This window comes from Hemitrygon akajei, chromosome 2 (assembly GCF_048418815.1).
Source record: "Hemitrygon akajei chromosome 2, sHemAka1.3, whole genome shotgun sequence".
Classification (NCBI taxonomy): Eukaryota; Metazoa; Chordata; class Chondrichthyes; order Myliobatiformes; family Dasyatidae; genus Hemitrygon; species Hemitrygon akajei.
The window spans coordinates 55,587,842-55,608,357 of NC_133125.1; the positions used below are offsets into that span (position 1 = coordinate 55,587,842).

Below are 20,516 nucleotides of genomic sequence, written 5' to 3' on the forward strand. Positions count from 1 at the left end.
TTTCTTTAGCCAGAGGGTTGTGAATCTGTGGAGTTCGTTGCCACTGAGAGTCGGAGGTTTATAGACTATGATTAGACAGGGCTTGAAAGGTTATGAGGAGGAAGCAGGAGAATGGGATTGAAAGGGACATGGATCACCCATTATGAAATGCTGAAGCAGGCTTGATGGGCCTAGTGGTCTAATTCTGCTCCTCCTGTTTTAGGTATGTCCAAACATTCTTCAAATGCATTAGTGCTGCTTGCAGCAAGTATTCGTGTGGTAATTTTCTGGCCTGGGTAAAATCTTTATTAAAAATATTTTTAAAAAATTACAAAGGCATACATTTTACAGTGCAATGATGTTGCAATAACTTGTTGATGGTCAAGATGGCCATATTGTTTATTAATTGATTGTGTTAAAAAGCACACTCTATTTTATAAAGGAATTACAACCCCTGTAAAAGGCAAGCAGAATCCTCTCTTCTCTGTGTAGAATCTCTGATCACTCATTTTTGCGTGATTATCATAGTAGTTCTTATTAAATGACTCCATTATTTTCAAACAATCATCTAGGAATGTTGAAAAACATATGGAGGCCCTCAAATCCTGTCTCTGCATTCCATATTCAATTAACTCCCTGCTGATTTATGTCTTAACTGCATGTATACGCTTTAGACCCAGTACTTTGATTACCCTACCAATGAATGATGGTATACACAATTGTATTCTGAATGATGACTCAAATTTTTTTTATTGTTTGCTGTGAATCTTTGCACCATAATAATATACAAATTATGATAATTAAGAACCCATATGGGCCCCAGATGGTGACGTTAATTTGTGGATGGTAGTTAAATAACTTGTCTTTCACAATTCAGAATATTCCAATGAACTTCAGAAATTATACAGTGCCAGAAAAGTAAGCAGGTTTCTCACCAATCCATCGCACACTCACACTATGCAGAGAAAACACACCAGTTTTCAAGTCAAAATCAATTTTACCCCAAGGACTGGAAAGTAATGGGACTCAGAATAAGAAATGGTGATGCCTAATATTTTGGTGTGAAATGCAATTAACCCTGATTCAGTAAAGGTTCCAGTAGCAGCACCTGGCATACTTCAGAATGAGAAATCAACTTATGGAAGCTACAAGCCAGGACTACTTGCATCCCAGACAACATAAACAACATGCAACAGACAGAGAAATCCCACAGCAACAGATCAGATCTAAAGCAACACACACATCTGCAGGTTTGAGATCAGATCTAAGCTCTGTAGTCCTGTCACATCCATTTGTGAATGGTGATGGATAATTAAACGACTCGCTATAGGAGCAGTGTCCACATATATATATATTCTCATTTTCAATGATGGGGGAGACCAGGGAAAAGGAGGAAGCTGAAGCATTTGCAAGAATCTTCAGCCGGTAATGTCAAGTGGATCATTCATCTTGCCTCCTCCTGTGGTCCCCTGCTTAACAGATGCCATTTTTCAACCAATTTGATTCAGTCCACGAGATATCAAGAAATATCAAGCTCAAATACAACAACGGCTATGAGCCCTGACAACAGTCTGATAATGGTACCACAGAACTGTGCTCCAGAACTTGCCGTTACTTTGGCTTATCTGTTCCAGTACGGTTACAACACTGGCATTTGCCTGACGATGTGGAATATTACCAGATATGCCCTGTCTGCAAGAAGCAGAACAAATCCAACCTGGCCAATTTCTGATGAGGGGTCAGATGCTGACGAAGGGTCTCAGCCCGAAATGTTGACAGTGCTTCTCCCTATAGATGCTGCCTGGCCTGCTGCGTTCCACCAGCATTTTGTGTGTGTTGCTTGAATTTCCAGAATCTGCAGATTTCCTCATGCTGGCCAATTTCTGTCCATTTGTCCTTACTTGATCATCAACCAATCCAGTTGTTTTGTAAGTTCAGAATGGGTTCAGCCAGAGTCACTCAGCGCCTGATCTCATTACGTGCCTGGACCAAACATAGACAAAAATGCCGAATACCAGAGGTAAGGTGAGTTCAAAGCAATTTATTAGCAAAGTACATAAACTGTGTGTCACCAAATACTACTCTGTGATTGATTTTCTTCCATGCATTTGTAGTAGAACAAAGAAATATAATTGAATCAGTGAGAAACTACGCACGAAGTGCAAAAAAACAAACTGTGCAAACACACAAAAAGACGAAGAATAATGAATAAATGAGTAAATAAATAATACTCAGAACATAAGCTGTAGAGTCCTTGAAAGTGAGTCCATAGGTTATGTTCAATGATCAGTTTAGTGCTGTGGTGAGTGAAGATGTCCACACTGGTTCAGGAACTTGTTGGTTGAAGGGTAGTAATCATTTCTGAACCTGGTGGTGTGGGACCTGAGGCTGCTGTATGTCTTTGAAAATATGCTTGATGGTGGTGGGGGCTTTTCCGATGATGAACTGGGCTATGTCCATCACTTCTTGGAGGCTTTTCAGTCCTTGGGCACTGGTGTTTCCACACCAGGCTATTGTACAAGCAGTCAAGATACTCTCCACTGTACATCTGTCAATGTTTCACATGACATGCCAAATCTGTGCTTACTCTAAGAAAGTAGAAGCACTGCTGTGTCTTCCTTGAAATGGAACTTGTGTGCTGGTCCTCTGATATGATAATGACTAGGAAATTTAATGAACTCATGGTCCCCCAATTTCTTCCTCCTGTAGTCAATAATTAGCTCTTTAGTTTTGCTGATGTTGAGTGACACCACTCAACCATATTTTCAATCTCCCTCCACCTTGTCACCACCTTTGATTCTGCCAACAACAGTGGTGTCATCAGCAGACTTAAATATGGCATTGGAGCCGCACTTAATCCCACAGTCTTAAGTGAGCAGAGCAGGGGGCTAAGCACGTAGCCTGGTGGTACAGCTGTGCTGATGGTGATTGTGGGCAAGATGTTGCTGTCAATCCATTCTGACTGGGGTCTTCAAGTGAGGAAATCCAGGATCCATTTGCACATAGAGGTATTGAGCCCTAGGTCTTGGAGCTTATTGATTAGTTTTGAGGTGATGATAGTGCTGAATGCTGAGCTGTAGCCAATGAATAACATCCTAATGTATGCTTCTTCATTGTCCAGATGTTCCACAGCTGAGTGAAGAGTGGCATCTGCTGTTGACCTCTTGTGACTGTAGGTAATTTGGAGCAGATCCAAGTTGCTCCTTGGGTAGGAGTTGATGTAATTCATGACCAAACTCTCAAAGCACTTCATCACAGTGGGTGTAAGTGCTACTGGACAATGGTTATATAAGCAGGTTACCATGTTCTTCTTGGGCATTGGTATGAGGAGCATAACTGCCCTTGACATCAATGCAGTATTTGATCGAATACATTATAAAGGAGCCCTGCTTAAAATGAAGTCAATGGGAATCGGGGGAGGGGGGGAACCTCCATTGAATGGAATCATGTTTGCTCGTTGCTTGCCATCATGATTTGTGGCAAGTGGGATTTGCATCACACATGCCAAGCAATAACAATATCTAACAAGGGACATCCAACATTCAATGACATCACCATCACTGAAATATCAACATCCTGGGGATTACTGAACTGGGGTAACCTGGGGGAAGCAAGAGTGGCCGTGCCTCTGGCACAGAGTCTGACCCTGTAGCTCAGAAGGGCAGGGAAAGGAAGAAGGCAGCAGTAATAGGGGACTCTATAGCTAGGGGGTCAGGCAGGCAATTTTGTGGATGCAGGAAAGAAACGCGGATAGTAGTTTGCCTACCAGGTGCCAGGGTCTGGGATGTTTCTGACTGTGTCTACGATATCCTGCAGTGGGATGGAGAATGGCCAGAGGTGGTGGGACCAATGACATAGGTAGGAAAAGGTATGAGGTCCTGAAAACAGGCTACAGGGAGTTAAGAAGGAAGTTGAGAAGCAGGACCTCAAAGGTAGTAATCTTGGGATTACTGCCTGTGCCATGCAACAGAGAGTACAGGAATAGAATGAGATGGAGGATAAATGTGTGGCTGAGGGATTGGAGCAGGGGGCAGGAATTTAGATTTCTGGATCATTGGGACTTCTTTTGGGCCAGGTGTAACCTGTACAAGAATGATGGGTTGCACTTGAATCCGAGGGGGACGCATATGCTGGCGGGGATGTTTGCTAAGGCTATTGGGGAGAGTTTAAACTGGAATTTCTGGAGGTTGGGAACCAAACTGAAGAGACAGAAGGAGGGGCGGTTGGCTCACAAATAGAGAAAGCTTGGAGATAGTGAGAGAGGGAGGAAGGCAGGTGATAGAGACGGGATGCACTCATACCAATGGTTTGAGATGTGTCTATTTTAATGCAAGAAGCATCATGAACGAAGTGGATGAGCTTAGAGTGTGGATCAGTACTTGGAGCTATAATGTTGTGGCCATTACAGAGACTTGGGTGGCCCAGGGGCAGGAATGGTTATTTCGAGTTCCAGGTTTTAGGTGTTTCAGAAAGGACAGGGAGGGAGGCAAAAGAGGTGGGGGTGTGGCACTGTTGATTAGAGGTAGTGTCACGGCTGCAGAAAAGGAGGAAGTCATGGTGGGATTGTCTACGGAGTCTCTGTGGCCGGAGGTTAGGAACAGGAAGGGGTCAATAACTCTACTGGGTGTTTTTTATAGACCACCCAATAGTAATAGGGACATCAAGGAGCAGATAGGGAGACAGATTCTGGAAAGGTGTAATAATAACAGGGTTGCATGGTGGGAGATTTTAATTTCCCAAATATTGATTGGCATCTCCCTAGAGCAAAGGTCTTAAATGGAGTGGAGTTTGTTGAATGTTCAGGAAGGTTTCCTGACACAGTATGTAGATAAGCCTACAAGAGGAGAGGCTGTTTTTGATCTGGTAATGGGAAATGAACCTGGTCAGGTGTCAGGTCTCTTAGTGGGAGAACATTTTGGAGATAGTGATCACAATTCTATCATCTTTACCACAACATTGGAGAGGGATAGGAACAGACAAGTTAGTAAAATGTTTAATTGGAGTAAGAGGAAAACTGAAGCTATCCAGCAAGAACTTGGAAGGATAAATTGGGAACAGATGTTCTCAGGGAAATGTATGGTAGAAATGTGGCAAATGTTCAGGGGATATTTGCATGGTGTTCTGCATAAGAACGTTCCAATGAGACCGGGAAAGGATGGTAGGGTAAAGGAAATGTGGTGTATGAACACTGTTGAAAATTTAGTCAAGAAGAAAAGAAAAGCTTACACAAGGTTCGAAAAAGTAGGTAATGATAGAGATCTAGAGGGTTATAAGATAAGAAGGAGCTTCAGAATGAAATTAGGAGAGCCAAAAGGGGCCATGGGAAGGCCTTGGTGAGCAGGATTAAAGAAAACCCCAAGACATTCTACAAGTATGTGAAGAGCAAGAAGATATGACGTGAGAGGATAGGACCAATCAAGTGTGACAGTGGAAAAGTGTGTATAGAACCGGAGGAGATAGCTGAAATAATTAATGAATACGTTCCTTCAATATTCACTATGAAAAAAGATCTTGGCAATTGGAGGGATTACTTACAGCTGATTGAAAAACTTGAGCATGTAGACATTAAGAAAGAGCAAACATGAAGAAATCTGCAGATGCTGGAATTCAAACAACACACACAAAATGCTGGTGGAACACAGCAGGCCAGGCAGCATCTATAAGCAGAAGAACTGTCGACGTTTTGGGCCAAGACCCTTCGTCAGGACTAACTGAAAGAAAAGATACTAAGAGATTTGAAAGTAATGGGGGGAGGGGGAAATGCAAAATGATAGGAGAAGACCGGAGGGGGTGGGATGAAGCTAAGAGCTGGAAAGGTGATTGGCGAAAGTGATTAAGAAAGCGAATGTGCTGGAGCTTTTGGAAAGCATCAAGTTGGATAAGTCTCTGGGACCAGACGATATGTACCCCAGGCTACTGTGAAAGGTGAGGGAGGAGATTTCTGAGCCTCTAGCAATGATCTTTGCATTATCAATGGGGACGGGGGAGGTTCCAGAGGATTTCAGGGTTGCAGATATTGTTCCCTTGTTCAAGAAAGGGAATAGAGATAGCCCAGGAAATTATAGACCAGTGAGTCTTAATTCAGTGATTGGTAAATTGATGGAATAGATCTTGAGAGGCAGGACTTATGAACATTTGGAGAGGTATAATATGATTAGGAATAGTCAGCATGGCTTTGTCATGGGCAGGCCGTGCCTTACGAGCCTGATTGAATATTTTGAGGATATAGCTAAACACATTGAAGAAGGTAGAGCAGTAGATGTAGTGTAAATGGATTTCAACAAGGCATTTGATAGGGTACCACAGAAGGCAAAGAGTGGTTGTAGACAGGTCATATTCTGCATGGAGGCCGGTGACCAATGATGTGCCTCAGGTATCTGTTCTGGGATTTTTCTTTGTGATTTTTATAAATGACCTGGATGAGGAAGTGAAGGGATGGGTTAGTAAATTTGCTGATGACACAAAGGTTGGGGGTGTTGTGGATAGTGTGGAGGGCTGTCAGAGTTTACAGTGGGACATTAATAGGATGCAAAACTGGACTGAGAAGTGGCAGATGGAGTTCAACTCAGATAAGTGTGAGGTGGTTCATTTTGGTAAATCAAATGTGATGGCAGAATATAATATTAACATTAGGACTCTTGGCAGTGTGGAGGATCAGAGGGATCTTGGGGTCCGAGTCCATAGGACACTCAAAGCTGCTGCGTAGGTTGGCTCTGTGGTTAAGAAGGCATACAGTGCATTGGCCTTCATCAACTGTGAAGATTGAGTTTAAGAGCCGAGAGGTAATGTTGCAGCTATATAGGACCTTGGTCAGACCCCACTTTGAGTAATGTGCTCAGTTCTGGTCACCTCAATATAGGAAGGACGTGGAAACTATAGAAAGGATGCAGAGGAGATTTACACGGATGTTGCCCAGATTGGGGAGCATGTCTTATGAGAATAGGTTGAGTGAACTTGGCCTTTTCTCTTTGGAGCGACAGAGGTTGAGAGGTGACCTGATAGAGGTGTATAAAATGATGAGAGGCATTGACTGTGTGGATAGTCAGAGGCTTTTTTCCAGGGCTGAAATGGCTAGCACAAGAGGGCACAGTTTTAAGGTGCTTGGAGATGTCAGGGTTAAGTTTCTTTTTTACGTAGAGAGTGATGAGTGCATGGAATGGGTTGCCGGCGATGGTAGTGGAGGCGGAAATAATCGGGACTTTTAAGAGACTCCTCGATATGTACATGAAGCTTAGAAAAATAGAGGGCTATGGGTAACCCTAGGTAATTTCTAAAGTAAGCACATGTTCAACATGTTATAAGCTGAAGGGCCTGTATTTTGCTGTAGATTTTCTATGTTCGATGTTTCTATGTATGTAAAACGTGGCTACAAGAGTAGGTTAAAGAGTGTTAACCCTGCCCCAAGTAACTCCACAACACCTGTCTGGCATCTGCAAGAGTAAGTCAGGAGTGTGAGAAATACTTTCACCTAACCTGAATGAGTACATCTTTAAGAACAGGCAAGATAATATACAGAACACAGCAGCTCACTTGATCGATGCCCCATCCGTAACCATTTATTCTCTCCACGACTGACGCACAGTGGCCACAGTCTGTACCATCCACGGGATGGACTCCAGTAATTCACCAAGATTCTTCAGAGAGCAGCTTCCAAATCTATGCGTTTTAGCATGTTTTAAAAACTTTTTTTAATTGAATTTTCAAATAGGTTACAGAAAGAAAAAAAAAGATCAACCCTTCCCCCCTCCCCTTAACCCCTCCTCCCTAACATATCCCTATAGAAAAAAAAAGAGAAGAAAAAAGAAAGAAAGAAAGAATGCCTGGAAAGATCCCCACATGCTCCATGGAGTTCAAAATAGCTTTAATATGTATATTTCTTTCTTTCCTTTGGAGCACCTATATATGTAATCCTATCTTTTGTAAATAAGGGCGCCAAATTTTCAGAAATATTTCATATTTATATCTTAAATTATAAGTAATTTTTTCAAGTGGAATGCAGCTAAAAATTTCATCCTTCCAACGATCTATACTTAAGTATGAATTCGATTTCCAAGTAACTGCAATAGCCTTTTTGGCTACTGCCAATGCAATTTTTATGAATTCTTTCTGATATTTATTCAATTTGGATTTCGATTTTATCCCTTCAATATCGCCTAGTAAAAATAATGTTGGATTATGTGGAAGTTGTATTCCAATAATTTGTTCCAGTAAAACTCTTAAATTTGTCCAGAAATGTTGAATTTTAAAACAAGACCAAGTAGAGTGTAAAAAAGTACCAATTTCTTGATTACATCGGACAAATAAATTAAAAATATAAATTTGGGTTTAATTTATTTATTTTTTGTGGTGTAATATATAATGGATGTAAAAATTATATTGCACTAGTCTTAGCAGGACATTTGTTGTATTTGTCATACTGTCAAGATATAGTCTTGACCAATTTGTTTTTTCAATTTTAATATTCAAATCAGTTTCCCATTTTTGTCTTGACTTATGAATTCCTTGTTTAATTGCCTGCTTCTGAATCAAACTATACATACAAAGAAATAAATTTTTTAATTTTCCTTTTTGAATTAAAATTTCTATTTCATTAGGTTTTGGCAATAACATTGTTTGACCCAATTTAACTCTTAAATAAGCCCTTAATTGGAAATAACAAAAAAGAGTGTTGCTTGATATTTTATATTTATTCTTTAATTGATTAAATGACATTAATATACCTCCTTCAAAACAATCTCCTATATATCTAATCCCTTTTTGAAACCAGTTGTATAAAAGTTGGTTATCCATTGTAAAAGGAATAAGTTTATTTTGAATTAAAGGTCTCTTTGCTAATAAAGATTTCTTTATCTCATCGTCAACATTTATCTTATTCCATAAATCAATCAAATGTTTTAATATAGGAGATTCTTTCTTTTCCCGTATCCATTTAGATTCCCACTTATATAGAAAATCTTCTGGTATATTTTCTCCTATTTTATCTAGTTCTATTCTAATCCATGCAGGTTTATCTTCATCAAAAAAAGATGCAATAAATCTAAGTTGATTTGCTTTATAATAATTTTTAAAGTTTGGAAGTTGTAACCCTCCTAGATCAAATTTCCATGTCAATTTTTCCAACAATATTCTTGACATCTTGCCTTTCCAAAAGAACTTTCTCACATATTTATTTAACTCTTGAAAAAACTTCTGTGGTAATTGTATTGGTAGTGTTCGGAATAAATATTGTAATCTAGGGAATACATTCATTTTACAGCATTTACTCTGCCTACTAATGTTATTGGTAACATCATCCATTTATCAAGATCTTCTTGAATTTTTTTCAATAATGGTAAATAATTTAATTTATATAAATTCTTTATATCATTATCAACTCTTATACCTAAATATTTTATACCATTTATCGGCCATCTAAATTGAGTTATTAATTGACATTGACTATAATCTCCTTTAGTAAGGGATAGAATTTCACTTTCATCCCAATTTATTTTGTAGCTTGATATTTTCCCATATTCTTCCAATCTAGAAGATAATTTACACAGCGAATACAATGGGTTTGTTAAATAAAGCAAAACATCGTCAGCAAATAAATTAATCTTATATTCCTCCTGGTTAACTCCGAAACCCATAATATCTGGGTCTGTTCCAATTAATTCAGCTAATAGTTCTATCACCAACACAAATAAAGCAAGTGATAATGGACAACCTTGTCTAGTTGACCTTGTTAACTGAAATGATAAAACCTTAAATACTAATCCCAAAGCTAAAGTAATGACAAATGGCATTCTAGCATGTTGACGGACAAGTGAAGCAAAAACATAGGAACACGGTCAGCTGGAAATTTCTCTCTAGGCCCCACACCATCTTGAATTGGAAATATATTGCTGTTCCTTCACTGTCACTGAGTCAAAATCCTAGAACTCTCTCCTTAACGGCATTGTGGGCAGACACTTACTCTTCACTTCAGGGACAGCTCTGTTTCAAGGCAACTTTTCAAGGGCAATTGACTGCTGCAAAATCCTCTTCACTAGAATGAATAAAATAAGCTCATCTCTGTTTGTGGCTCAACATTTTAATGACTAACCTGCTTATTTATCTAATGGAAGGGCTTTGCATATGTTTACCTACATACATGGATATTAGCCTTTTGGAACTTACCAGAAACAATCTTACTTTGAGAGTCACATTTTTTTTGACAAATCTATTACTGGAACTACACAGGGCCCACAGTCTTAACTGCGTAGGGCAATTGTTGTCCTCCAATTTCCACAAGACCACACACATCACTGCATACAATTATGATACACAATTCAAAGTACCATTATTTAATCTGGTAGTAAAGCTGCATCTCTTAATGTATGTAGAAATGCAGGGCAACCTCATGTGGTCTTGTAGTGAATGTGTGATAAAAATTAAAGTTCTATTGCTTTAATGGGAAAAAGTCAACTTTAAAGTTCCAGTTTGAATCCATGCAATAGATAAGGATGGATATTTTAAATTTAATTTTGGCACAGTCAACTGGAAAAAGTAAGACAAGGAAAAAGATAAATTTATGAGTGAATAGGCACCTAATCATAAAGTGCCCATCATAGGTTGGTTAGCAACAGATACGATAAGGTCAACAGTAAATAATAAGAACTAACTGACTGCACATCATGCACCACAGAATGTCACTGATATTTATGATATACTTAGCAATACAATGAATTGGAGCGGGACCAAAGTTTAGTGAAATTGAAATATGGAATGTTTTATAGATGTAGGAACGCTGACTTTGAAATTGTTAAGAAGTCAGTGTTAGAATAAAAAGAATAAAGCTGAGAATGCAGCCTCAACCAAAGGATAAAGATGTGATGGCTTTAGGGTCCTACCTGTTAGGGGGTACAACTATCTCAATAAAATTCACAGAAAATACATTATCAATTTGCGAATATGTCAGCATATACTAGCGTGAGATTCATTTTCTTGTAGGCATTCACAGTAGAACAAAGAAGTACAATAGATCAATGAAAAACTACACACAAACTAAGATCGCAAAAGACAATCAGTGCAAATACAAATAATAATAATAATAATAATAATAAATTAATACACAAACAATAATACTGAGAATATGAGTTGTAGAATCCTCGAAAATGAATCCAAGAGTTGTGGAATCAGTTCAATGTTGAGGTGTGTGAAGTTATCTACTTCCTAAATGTGATTACATATTGTAAATTACACTAAAAAGATCATTAGTTGTTCAAGTTCAAGTTTAATTATCATTCAGCCATACGTGAATATAGCATGAATATAGACAAATGAAACAGCATTACCCTTGGGCCAAGGTGCAAAACACATTACCCACAGCATGCAACACGCAGCATATGTACCGCATGTAGTTTAGTTGAAAATCATTATACTTTCTTGTCAAGAACCAGCAAGTTATATAATGAAAGTTATACACTTCAGATAAGTAAATAATAATTTACATTTCTTTATAGAATCACAGAAAGTCTACATCAAGAGGCCATTTTGCCCATCCAGCCAGCCAGTCCCATCACCTGCTTTGTCCATATCTCTACATTGTTTTCCCTATACTGTACTCATCTTGTTCCATTTTAAACACTACTACTGAAACTGTCTCACCACCCCCAAAGCCAATTAATCATTCCAGGTCCTAAATACTTTAAGATCATTCATGTGAGAATAAAGAAGTGAAAAACAAGAAATATATATATATTTGAAGCTGAATTGCTGTTGTTATGACACGACGACTGGAGGAGTTGTGGATGGAGCTGTAGGTTGTCGAAGGTTACAAGAGGATATAGACAGGCTGCAGAGTTGGGCAGAAAAATGGCAGATGGAGTTCAATCCGGACAAGTGTGAGGTGATGCATTTTGGAAGGACAAACCAGAAGACTGAGTGCAGGATTAATGGTCAGTTACTTAAGAGTGTGGATGAACAAAGGGATCTCGGGGTTCAAATCCATACATCCCTCAAGGTCGCTGCGCAGGTTGATAGGGTAGTTAAGAAGGCCTATGGAATGCTAGGCTTCATAAACAGGGGGATTGAGTTCAAGAGTAGAGAGGTCATGTTGCAACTCTACAAATCTCTGGTGAAACCGCACTTAGAGTATTGTGTTCAATTCTGGTCACCTCATTATAGGAAGGATGTGGAAGCAATGGAGAGGGTGCAGAGGAGATTTACCAGGATGTTGCCTGGTTTGGAGAACAAGTCATATGAAGCAACGTTAGCAGAGCTGGGTCTTCTCTCTTTGGAGCGTAGAAGAATGAGAGGGGACTTGATAGAGGTCTACAAGATTATGAGAGGCATAGATAGGGTGGATAGTCAGTACCTGTTTCCCAGGGCACCAATAGCAAACACCAGAGGGCATATGTACAAAATTAAGGGAGGGAAGTTTAGGGGAGACATCAGGGGTAAGTTTTTTACACAGAGGGTTGTGAGTGCCTGGAATGACTTGCCAGGGATGGTGGTGGAGGCTAAAACATTAGGGGTATTTAAGAGCCTTTTGGACAGGCACATGGATGAAAGAAAAATGGAGGGTTATGGGGTAGTGTGGGTTTAGTACTTTTTTTAAAGGATTATATATATGGGTCGGCACAACATGGAGGGCTGAAGGGCCTGTACTGTACTGTAGTGTTCTATGGTTCTATGGTTATCCAAAATATGTTCATCAAATGCCACAACAAACAAATGGCCGGGCACTGAATGTTTTATTTTGTTAAAGGCATCATTAATTCTAGCTTGATGACATTGAAGTTGAAATGCGTTATCAGAAATATGCTCAATGTGTGGGTTTAACTGACTGTGAAGAATGCCATCAAATGTATGCATTATGTGGAATCTAGAGCACAGATTTTAGACTGGTTAACAGACTTCTTGCATTGAAACATTGTCTAATCTATTCTGTGGCCAAACCTCTTGGCATTGTATTTTTTTTATGGATTTTCATCTCCTGAGGCTTGAAACAATTCCAAGGGATATGCAAGCATTAGCTGAGGAGGTGAAATGATAACGTTCGGTCATTGATTTTTAATTATACACAAACCACAAAAATACACCACATGAGAGAGGGATAATATATCTGTTTTACCCAGGAGTACAATAAAGCACAAAGTGAATTAGCTATGAGATTGGCAAGAATTATTAAATGTCATTGGCAAACATGATATAAGCCAAATGATAAACAATATTACTTGATATATTTGTTTCTCGTGAATTTTGAACATCTATCATTTTTCCATGAGGTAGTAGAGCTAGGTGTGGAATTTTTGAGAATTCATCACACAAGTGTTCCAACTGTCAAATGAGTACCGCCATTTCAGCTTACAAGACTGCGGTCTGACCCAGGAGCTGTAGTTGCCAAATTATCTTCCCAATGTAGCCTCCCAATTATAAATACTGACAAAGTGGAATCAGTACTTGGATGGGACAGAAGATGTGGATGGAATATTTATGGAGAACAGGGTAAGTTAATAAAGGATATTTCTGGATTCCTCAAATTAAAACTAAGCCTAATTATAGGACAAAGCCAAGGGATCCAATTAGCATTTGAGTTGAGCTACCTCCTGACTAATCAGTTATTCCTGGGGAGGGACTTCGAAAGCCACACTCGAGGTGTCAAAAACATGGAGGTTGTTAGTTTTTCTCTATACTGGTTTTAGAGTATGATCCTTTCTGAATGGCAAGGAACCCCACAATTCAGCCAGTGGTTTCAGTCCCATATGAAATAATTTGGCAGTTTTAATGTTTTCCGTGTCAGTGATTTGCTTGGAAGCATTCCGTGCTCTTTGCTTATTAATTGTTCAGTTACTTTAATGTATCGCCTTAAAGCTAGCAGCATGTATTAAATTGCTGCGTTCTCTCCTGAACCCACCTGCATCAAGTTGATTTTAAATACGAATGAGGTCGTTTGGACATATACAAATGTAGCCTTGGTTTTAAATGCTGGATTGACAGGAAACATCATCAAGCACCATTAAAATGCAACTTTAAGGTCTGTCTTAGTCTGTAGAAATAACACTGGTACTGGCAGTCCTGTGAGCAATCCAACAGGTAGAAATTCATCTTCGATTTTATGGATTATATGTATGAGGGAATAACACAAGAACATGAACTCTTTTTTAAAAAATATAACTGCATGATGTAGAGGAGACTTGAATTATAGCGTCTATCTCTGCAATTCAATGTCTAATTATACAACAAGCTAATCTAGGGGGGTTAGCAATACACCTTCCTTATGATTTTGTCAAAAATACTGCAGCTTTCTGAAGGCCATCTGAGACATTCAACCTTGTTTTGGTTACTTCTCCAAAGAAGCACAGTGTTAGGGTTAATAAATTTGTATCACTAACTATGAGCTTTCTGTAATGGTTGCCTGAATCCCATGAAGGTTTCATATGCTGTCTGTTTTAAATTAGACCTAGCATTTCTGCATGAATAGAATTGGCCTCTAAACTGTGTTTATGAGTTTCTATATGGTTATCATCTTCATAAATTGGAAAATTTTTAAACCTTTTACTGATTGAAACTAAGACATTTGGGACATGAAAATAGACCTTTAATGGAAATAGATTTTGAGCACAAGATACCTTCCCCTGAGTTTAAAACAAGTTTTGAGCTTGTGCAGTAAACTTCCTGGTCAGAAGTTGCCTGATCTACTGCCTCTTTCAAATATTTTCTATTTCAGATATTTGATTTATAGTATCGGCACTTCTCTGGCTTTTGATTAATAAACTGGATTTGTTTTATATTACAACACACACAAAGTGCTGGTAGAACACAGCAGGCTATGCAGCATCTATAGGGAGAAGCGATGTCGAAGTTTCGGGCCGAGACCCTTTGTCAGGACTAGTTTTATATTACATACTTTACAGCAATCAGATTCAAAAACACTAAAATGTGAAAGGCCTCAAACATTTACAGTACTGATGCAAATTTTCTGATATAGTGCTCTTGGCTTATTAATGTTCGACATTCCAGGTATCGTGACAGGAGTTTTGGTGCGAGAGTTTTTCATTTTATCAAGCTTGGACAAATTCTACTTCGGGTTTCCTGGAGAGATTCTGATGAGAATGCTAAAGCTGATTATTTTACCTTTAATTGTCTCCAGCATGATTACAGGTAAGTAGTCTTATGATCCTAATTTACTGAAAGAGATCATTGTGGGTCAGGGAAATTGACACTAAAGCATTTGCATTTGAATACACATAGATAGGAACAAATGCATTTACTGGAATACCTTCTGAAATTTTCTATCCTCTTACCTTGAATTTGCATCTTCCCGTCCCACAACCACTGCTCCTATCCCCACCCCACCTGTGTCTGAAACTATTGTTCTGATTTCCTCTCCATCACAGTTCGCAGCTGAGGTTCCCTGACCATATCGCAGCCACCACCCTGCGACCAGACATTGTCTTTGTGTCTGAGTCTATGAAGCAGGTGGTGATGCTGGAGCTGACAGTCCCATGGGACGATCACTTGGAAGAGGCCTTTGAAAGGAAGCTGTCTAAGTATGCAGGACTGGCCAGCAACTGCTAGCAGGCTGGATGGAGAGCGAGGTGTCTCCCAGTGGAAGTTGGTTGTAGGGGATTCGCAGCCTGTTCCTTAGCCAGAGCCTTCAGCAATTTGGGCATCGAGGGAGCGAGGAAGAGGAGAGCCATCCGCAGTACCACCGATGCGGCAGAGAGGGCCTCAAGGTGGCTGTGGCTCAAGAGAGGGGAGTCATGGAGTCACGTGTAGCTAGCCATCTGGACACAAGCTGGGGTCTGATTAGCCCCGGCTGGGTCACCTGGAGAAGGATGTATGATGTTGAAAGACCCAAAACACCCGATGATTCCAGGAACATCACTGAAGATGCGTCCAGAAGCATCAGTAGATGTATGCACACAGTTTTCTATATTGACATAAATGGCTGCTTTTACAAAGGGCAATCATTTGCCATGCAAGTTTTTCACCAGTAAATATATCATATTTTTGATGTAAAATCTATGTTTTTATAAGTTTTATAAGTGTTTATAAGATTTTATACTGCGCAGTTACTCTTTGCTGCTGCAGTGCTTGCTGAGCTTTGCAGACATCTCATCACCAGTCGAGGTGAACAGCCTCCGTGTGCAGTCGTTGTGAGAGGCTCAGCGAACACCATAACATCAAATGCCTCAGCCTGAGCAACCAACATTCACCACCATCCCAGACAGTTATTACTATTCAGAATGTCTGCTAAAGTTGTTGAAGTGCAAGGAATTAAGAAATACCTTAGTAATAATCATACAATTCTTTTGTGAAATTTGACTGTGAATGACTTCCATGAGAACTGTACTTGAAATTATACTTTGTAGTAGATTACTTTTTTAATGGAAATAGGTTGCATACAGTAACAATGCAAAGAGACGACATCCCAATGGAGACCCAAGAGACTGTGGAAACTGGAGCAAACATGAACGCTGGAGAAGCTCCATGTGACAGGCAGCATCTGTGGAGGGAAACAGACAATCAATATTTTGGGTTGAGACTCTCCATCTGGTTTACAAAGGAATGCAAATTCTTTCCAGTGAGCAAGACCCCATGATCAGCATTGTGATGACTGAATGGTTGATTTATTTTTGAAGGCATTATTGAGAGAGTAACATTTGGGAGATCCTCAGGAGAATTCCTTATTGACCTTTGGCCTGTCCTCACTGCTATACTGGCTGGTTAACTTACAACTTTGTGTAAGGGCTAGCAAGGAACTAACAAGGTGAGTAATCCAATTGGCATAATGGTACATAATGCACCTCAGTTAATTTTATTGCTGATCTTACAACTATTTTAAAGCTGTAGACAATCAGAAGTTGTGAGGTCTCTCTGAAGAAGATTACATAATTTTAGCTGATGCTTCAAGACAATTTTAAGGAAGCCCTGTATTTTGAGATGGGCTTTCATGTCAGACAAAAGTGAAAGCCCTCTTGGGTGCCATTAATTGAAGAGAAGCAGAGGAGATCTTCTGGCATTTTCCAAAACATTTATCATTCAGCCATAGTTGGTGAACCTTGTAGTGTACAACATGGTTGCAATGTTCTTCTATGTTTCAGACAGCCAAGCTTATTGCCCTAAATCGCAAAAGAAGGCATATATACGTGCACTGGCTGTTAAATTGAATGAAGAATTAGTGAATAAGTAATTTAAAAGGATGAAAAATACTATGGTGGAATACATTGCAGATTTGATTGTACATTTCTTAATTCAACAGGTAACTAAATAAAATTAACTGCTTTGTAGCCTTAATAGAAATATTGTGGTGACCAGTTTCCTAAATCGTTCTCCACAGGAGTCGCAACTTTGGATTCAGACGTCTCAGGGAAAGTTGGAGTTCGGGCAGTGGTATATTATTTTTCAACTACTATTGTTGCTGTGATTTTAGGTAATAAACTGTGCTCTGTAATATTATGCATCTGGTAAAATATCTTACAATTTCAAAAGTATGCAAAGAATAATATGGTATTCTGTTACTTCAGACAGTGAGCATTAATATTTTGGTTTTGACTTGAAAAGAGTCTGAAAAGATGTAACATTTCCCCCCAGAAAATTAAGTCTTAAAATTCATCCTATCTCAAAAACACATGCAAAAGTAACAATGTGGATGCTAATTGGACCTGTCTCATTGGGTGAGTAATTGCTATGTACAAACCTGGTGTGAGCTATTTATGTAAGCAATAGTTTTGTGTAGTTGTAACACCATGTAATTTGAACCACAAGCTGAACTAGACTGGAGGGCTTTAAATACAGGAAGAGATTAGACAGAGTGGCACAGTTTTCCCTGGAGTGATGGAAGCTGAGAGGTGACCTCATGGAGGATTTTTTTAATATAAAATCATGCACGGCATAAGGTTTATAGTCACAGTCTTTTTCCCAAGGTAGAACAGTCTGAAACTAGAGAGCATATGGTAAGATAAAAGGAAAAATTGAAAAGAGATCTAATAAGCAGGTTTTTCAGACAGAAAGTTGAGGCAGAGAGAAAAAAAACATTTAATAGACATTTGGACAGGTACATAGATAGGTTTAGAAGGACATGGACAAAAATGAGGTTTACTTTAGGTAGGCATCTTGATCAGTATGGATGAGTTCAGCCAAAGGGCCTGTTTTCGTGCAGTATAACTTGATGACTCAATGCATTGAATGATGTCCTAAGATGGCTAGAACTCTTAAAGTGGAGGTTCTCAACTGGAACTACTGCTGGAGTTAATGGAGGGGCTTGGTATGAACTGTCATGAGGAGAGTCAGGTTGACCATGGTTCTCCAGTTTTGAACTAACAGTTATAGGGCAGAGTTAGCACATTGAAAATGGATCAATGCATTGGTAGCCCGTCCAGTAAAAATGAAGAAGGTCTTACTTAAATAACCTCTGCCATTCCATTACCACTTCTGAGCAAAGTCAAGGGATATATTCCCTAATATGCTCACTAAGGTGAAGGCCAGGTGCATCCCTTTCAGTTGCGCACATATGGGCTTACTTCCTTCTACAAGGGCTTAATTTTCCATGCATGGCTTTGTATGCTTAGTGGACAATTAACATAATTGCTTTGTGCACCCTGCATGATACACACTAATGTGCACTGATGATCATGACCTGACTGCAGTTAGCCATTAATTTTACTCTAAAGTTGCCAATCTAGAACATAAAAATTCATGGACCATGTGGTTAAATTTCTGTTACCCAGTTTTGTTACCTAGTTAAAATAACTGGGTATTTCTTGTTTCTAAATCTGCAAATCTGGCAAACTTCGGATTTTATCACAAGTATTAAGTTATGGAATTTTTGTTTTAGCTACTTAATTATATGAATGAACATAAATAGCAAATAAACATGGTTCCATCAAGTATTCATTTGTTCATAATCTCTGTAGAACTAAGTTTCAATGTGTTGTCAATGGCATTTTCCCATGCAAATAATTGACTTTGTTTTGGACAAGGAATTGTACTGGTGATGACCATCAAACCTGGTGTCTCTCAAAAAGCTGAAGAAATTGACAGAAGTGGAAGTACCCCAGAAGTCACCACTGTAGATGCCTTGCTAGATCTTCTTAGGTTAGTGATTCACTGAGATATGCCATTTATAATTACTTGTCTCCAAATACGTCCAAGTACATTGCCTTTAGTTAATATACCTTGTTTACATGTACTTTAGGGGGTAACAGCTGCATCAACTTCATACTTGCTACTGTTCTTCAGCAAGTGAAGCAGTCCAGCTTGCATGCAGTAAGACAACATTCAGTTATATGCTAATAAGTGCCAAATAGCATCTGATTCTTTGAAGTTGCAGACATCTTTAAGAGAGCCCCTTGGCACCTAATCTTGATGCTCAGAGCATTACTTTTGCTAAGCCACCCACCATCAATTTCCTGGGTGACCATTGACCAGACCCTTGACTAAATCAGCTAAATTAATTCAGAAGCTACAGGAGCAGATTAGAGGTGGGGAAACTGTAACAGGCGACTTTCTTTCCATCATCTGCAAGGCAAAAGCCGGGAGTATAATGGAATTCTTTCCCTGCCTAGGTAAGTGCAGCTGCATGGAAGTCCCAGAGAAGTTTCTTACAGTATTTCCCAGGCCATATCTGTACACTGTGAGACATTACATTTACCCTTCGCATTGCATTCATCATTATTCCAGACCACTTGAATGGCACCCCATTAACAGCAATTAGATGTCTGGAACACCACCAGCTGGAGGTTCCCTCCCCAAATCACATGCCATCCTAACTTGAAATGTATCATCACTGGATCGAAATTTTGGAAATCCCTTTTCAACTGTACTTTGGGAGCACCTTCACCAGGTGGACTGGATTGATTCATGAAACCGGTTTACGACTATGGAAATGAGGGCTGGTTTTGCTAATAATTTATAGATACTGAAAAATGAGTTACTAAAACGAATGCTGCAATGCGGTCCCCATTATACCACATTATTTAATCAATTTAGCTCTGAATCAAATATGTTTTAAAATTTTATTTACTTGAAACATCCATTTAAAACATTGCATACAGATATTTTATTGAGTCCTCTGAAGTCCATTGGTTTTACATTAAAAGCGAATTTTGAAATATGATGATTGAATCAATGCAGTGGTAGGATTTTCGGATCCAACATGTGCTCTTTAGCCTATTTCCATTAGACTGCATCTGTATCTATCTGGTTATGTCAATCAATAGGCAATCACAGGAAAAAACATTTAATTTGGCCTCAGAATGCTTTACCTTGCTTCAAATATTTAAAGCAGACATTGACATTAACTGGTAAGAATGCAAACTTGTAATAGCTTCTGAACGTATCAGTTGCTGCATGGAAACCCCAAGGAAGTGTTTTATATTGTGTCCTAGGCCATACTTTTACCCTGTGAGACATTACTGTACACTGCACCCTTCACACTGCATTCTGAGACATTGCTCACATTAGTTATTTTAAAGCACATTTATCCATTCCCCTTGTAATTTTTGCCAATCACTATTGAGTTCCACGTTTCCTCTTCAGTATCTTTTAAATGTTCCTTTAAAGTTTCT

The 20,516-nt window shown here is 39.1% G+C and overlaps 1 protein-coding gene across 9 annotated transcripts in view; it reads left to right on the forward strand.

Moving 5' to 3' along the window:
* slc1a1 (solute carrier family 1 member 1) overlaps positions 1-20,516 on the forward strand; it is a 188,203-nt gene that overhangs the window by 113,611 nt on the left and 54,076 nt on the right. For all 9 annotated transcript variants that reach the window (XM_073072547.1, XM_073072494.1, XM_073072487.1 and 6 more), the window contains 3 exons: positions 14,965-15,105; positions 17,288-17,380; positions 18,930-19,044. In XM_073072547.1, coding sequence (XP_072928648.1) covers positions 14,965-15,105; positions 17,288-17,380; positions 18,930-19,044 — 349 coding nt within the window. The remainder of the gene's footprint in view (positions 1-14,964; positions 15,106-17,287; positions 17,381-18,929; positions 19,045-20,516) is intronic.